Here is a 4,609-nt window from a genome sequence, read left to right as displayed (position 1 = left end):
GCCCAACACGTCTCCAGAGAAACCTAATCCTGTTTGTCCTGGTGGTTTAACTTCAAAATTAAAAGACCAAATAGTATCACACGGCTGGGGATGACCGCGTTTCAGCCTGGCTAATTTGGACTAGGACTTGGCCCAAATTGAATTAAAACACTGAAGTATTCTGAGAGCGATATAAACGCCTAGCTAAGGTACAAGCCATATTGTGACCTTCTTCTTCACGTTATTCTTAAAAAAATGTAAAATTCAGTAAATATGAAAATATGCAAGTGGTGGAAATCAGGATCCACGCTGAAGAACTTGCAAGGGACGACAAACTGGAATTCTGAGTGGCTTTCTCAATCAGCCACGGCAATATATGTATGCTGAGCTATTAATAGCAACATATACAAGAGAAGCAAAGCCTTTTAAAATTAGCATTTCTAATTCTAATTGGGAAGGGACAATAAAATTAAGAGGTTTCGGGGATTTAGTGGAATGCTAAAATATGAAAATATCTTAAAACATACCTATTAGCACATCTACAAATGCAAAATATTTCAACTTTGCTGCCGCATGAATAGCATCCACAGAATTTGATAAATGCTTCTGCACTGCTAAATATGCTCAAACCCTTTGATGAGCAGTGACAAGGGTGACTAAAAAGCATCTTTATATTATGGAAAATATTTTAGGGTGGGTGGGGTTTTTTTAGAATTATATCTGAAGAATGTTTAATTCGTTTTTGGGCACTTTTTAGACAATCATTTGGCACTTCAAGATTTAGGTTCTTAGGCACAATGCGACAAGGTGAGTTTGGCCAGTCCTTCACCGTGCATCCTGTAGAGCAGCTGGAACTCTGCAGGCAGCTGGTGGGACTCCTGCCACTTGGTCGTGAACTTTGTTCCCTTCTTATCATAGTAGTGGTACGGGAGGTCCTCCCTCGTGTTGGGGTCGAACCCGAAGGGCCAGAATCCGTACAAGTGGATCTCTTCACATATGGCAGAAGCAAGGGTATACATGAGAATACCTGTGCTCAGCCGCTTGGGAGACAAGTGTTTGTTCTTCCAGTATCTGTGGAAAGAATGAAGGCATGTTAGTTTGGGGTGCAAGTAATGCCACGGGTCTGCTGTAAGGAAAAAATAATGTTACTGCTTGGAGACGATCAGTGCCGAGGGCCGATAGCCTGGACAAGGCAAGGGTTGCTGTTCAGGTCAGCCTGTAACGACGAGAGTGCAAAACAACCTTAGCAGCACTGACCGACGGTCTCTCGTGGTCCCCTTCTGAATGTTTTTGGTTTTTAACCAGGAGGGGTAGTGCCCTAGCCAGAAAAGTACGATTCACTGGCTCCTGCTCACACGTGCATTTGCTAAAGAGGTGGTAACGTTATCCTCCTTTGATCTATTACAGTTTTCCTCGGACCACCCTGCAGCTGTCTGTCAGCATCCCTGTTTGCTAGCCGAGAAGAGCAAGCTCTTCCATAAGCGGTGCTTTGCTTATACAGCATCCCACGCAGCTCCCCCGCGCTCCTCCCGGCTGCGGAAGCAGCGGCGGGAGCGGAGCCCAGCGACGGACCGTGCCCCGGTGCGACCGACCACCCCACCTCTGCTGTGCCGGGTACACATCTGTAAGGCAATAACTGAAGTACTGAAGCCACAACAAACCTGCCTTTGCTCGAAAAGCAAGCAGTAGCGGGTCCTGACTTGCTAGACAGAGCCTACCAGATCAGGCATGAATAGAAAAATACATACAGTTGTGTTTGTACAGAGAGAGAGGTATTTTGACAAGTTAAAAGCAAGGCAAAAATACACACCTGTTAACATGCTGCATTATGTTTCCTGGCCAAGCCAACTGGACCTTCAGTTGCCCTCTGTGCTCAACAAAGAAGTCAACCAGGGTTCTCGTGACTGTTGCTGACGTGTGGAAGAAAAAAGCGGGGATCCAAAGAATGGCCCCATCAAGCTTTTTCAAACTTAAAAAGAAGTTGTTGCGATCCTGAATGGTCAAAAGATTGTTGTAATACTTCTCCAGGATGCTGGGGTTGAAGGTTGTAAGGTTGGTTTTCCTTCCAACATCTTTTTGGAAAGCCTCGGTTGGAGCAAAATTGCAACGAAAAACAAAATCAGATTTATCTATTTCTTGCCCGCACTGACTCCCGGTCAGGATCCCACTATTTCCAACCACGGCACAAATGTTGTAATGCTTGTTCAGGATCGGCGACACGTCAGGAAGCAGCGATCTGAAGTTATTGCTAATAGAGAAAACGTACTTATGGCTGGAATAATCGTAATGCATCAGCTGTCCAATCCGAACACTATTCTTGGTCAAAGAAAAATTTTTTATTACATCGACGTGCTGAAGGATTTCTTGCCTAAAATAAAACAGGAAAAGAAAAGAAAATATGGAGTTATACTTCCCCTCTTTCTGTGGTGGAGAGATTTTCTTTCCGGCTAGACTTACATTTTTCTTTTTTTTTTAAATGTAGTAAAGTGGTTTCCTGAGCAATGTGGTGCAATGGCTTTTAAATTAATACAAATAGATAGGAATTACGGAGCTGGCTCCTTACCTAGTGCTCCGCTTGGCTTTACTGGGCGGTCCTGACTGACGCCAGCCACGGATGTGTCCGTGTCTCTTGGAACAGTGTCAGGATTAAAATATCGGATTCGCTGTGTAAGTCCGAGGCGTGCAGCTAACAGTACAGCCCTCCCACAGCCACCTTGCCGCGGGCGGTGCACAACACACTGCTGCCTGGGCTGTGACACGGGCCGGGGGGTAAGCCTGCGCTGGGGCTCTCTGCCTGCACGTCACTCTTGGTCCTGGGCCGCGGATCTTTGGCAATGACGGGTTCCATTTTGCCATGAGGTATGCGAAGCAAAACCAAGCAGTCCAGGATATTCAGCTGAACTAACAGTAGCTGATTTTTAAATATATGTATTTTCTGTGTTCTCATTAAGAAGCTTTGAATCACAAAAACAAGTGACTGTTGCTGTCTCCATTTATGTAAACATAATTCCTTAATGTCTTACTTGGGCAAGCACGCCAGCATTTTTACAAGGGTTATTAGAGATACTTAAAAACCAAACAAAACCAACCCTGCTCAGGAATTTCCCTTGCAGGGCATAAAATTAGAAAACCAATACCACTTTATTTGCTCATGTTTATGAAAAACAAACAACCTTTCTTCCAGCTCGCATCCTCCAATGTCTAAGCATTAATGGAGTCCCACTGGGTGCCCTAATTATGGGTTATGGCTAACGGACAAGTGCAAAGGCAGACCCTGCGGCACTAGCTAAAATCACCAGAGGGGTGGCACAGAGGCAGGCTTATGAAGGATGAGCTGGTGGTGCCAGGAATGAAGCAATACTGAGGGGTGGCCGCTGTCACACCAGCCTGGGAGGTCCCCGGACAGGATGGGGTAGGCGAAGTGCCACCTTCTCCCTGTGGCCCACAGCTCCTTCGGGGCAGCGGGCAGCACTTGTCGGCACTAGAAGGCCATTACTCGCCCCGCTGTGCCGGCAGCAGCGCTGACCTGTGACCAGAGAGTGACCAGCAGGGAGGAGAGAAGCCCAAGCCCTGCCCGCCAGCACCAAGGGGTGCAGCAGCCCCATCCTGACCCTGCCAGCTGCCTGGCCGCAGAGCCGAGGGGCCTGGGTTCCTGCTTCTCAGGTGGGATATGTGAGCGGAGTCTCTGAAACAGCAGGCGTTTGTCAGGACAAAATTACAATCCAAGATGGTAACAGCTATCTTAAATGGCTAAATGTTTTTCTTTCCTTTTATAGAATTTTAAAAAATATATATGTCAGTAAATATAAATTGTATAAAGTATGTATTTATTGGTATCTCTCTCTCTCTCAATAAAGCCAATAAATAAAAGAGGCTGGCCAGACACCACCAAGTTCACATCAGAGTGAGAAAATTGAAAGCACATTTTACTTCCTGTAAGTACGGAGCAGCTTTGAGGGAGCTGAGGGAACCGAGAAACCCTTTCAAGGAAGGGAAAGGTGCAACCTGTGAGCAGCAGGCAGAAGGCAATGCACAAAGAGGGTGTCTCCGGTGGGTCCGGGCTCGACGGCCCCCATCCGAACCCCTCGCTCTGCCCGCCCCCCAGCTGGAGCCGTGCTGGAAGGCAGAGCAGCGCTGCACTTGCTCGGAACTGCCGTTAGCTGGGAAGTTTAGCTGGGCGTGTGTTGGTCTCCATGAATGCGGCATTTCATGGCTGTTACAGGCCGATTTGTTTCAAGTTTTAAAACCCCAGCCATTTACCTTGAAGTAATGACAATTTCGCTTGCACACCGGGAAACTGGGTCACGTTCTGTTTGGTACAATAATGTGTGTTGCAGCCTGCTGTTCTGCTCTGAATTATCAATTCTTCCAAGATAGCTGTAATCGTCTGGGGAAATGCTCTGATTCAGCCTTTGTCTCTCACCGCTGGCAAATTACTCAGAGCTCAGAGTATTTAGCAGTCCCTGATTGTATTTTCTTAAACCCTGGGGGAAGGGGACAGCCTCCGGGGGGCGAGAAGGGGAGGCGCGGCGCAGCCCGCACGCTCACCTCTGATGTGCGAAGGCGGTCCGGTTGAAGGCCCACTTGGAGGGCTTCTCCTGCAGCTCGTGGGTCAGGGAGTTCGTGATGG

General features: G+C 47.5%; 1 protein-coding gene across 1 annotated transcript; it reads right to left on the bottom strand.

The window, feature by feature from the left end:
* Window positions 1-682: 682 nt before the first annotated feature.
* On the bottom strand, window positions 683-4,604 carry ST8SIA3 (ST8 alpha-N-acetyl-neuraminide alpha-2,8-sialyltransferase 3; the record flags this gene model as incomplete). Its single annotated transcript, XM_009579046.1, has 3 exons — window positions 683-1,050; window positions 1,790-2,347; window positions 4,528-4,604. Coding segments are annotated over 3 exons (918 nt in total), but the record flags the coding sequence as incomplete, so codon positions are not given.
* Window positions 4,605-4,609: the final 5 nt, after the last annotated feature.

Source organism: Fulmarus glacialis, unplaced genomic scaffold, assembly GCF_000690835.1.
Source record: "Fulmarus glacialis isolate BGI_N327 unplaced genomic scaffold, ASM69083v1 Scaffold44055, whole genome shotgun sequence".
Classification (NCBI taxonomy): Eukaryota; Metazoa; Chordata; class Aves; order Procellariiformes; family Procellariidae; genus Fulmarus; species Fulmarus glacialis.
This window is presented reverse-complemented; position numbering and strand designations above follow the sequence as displayed.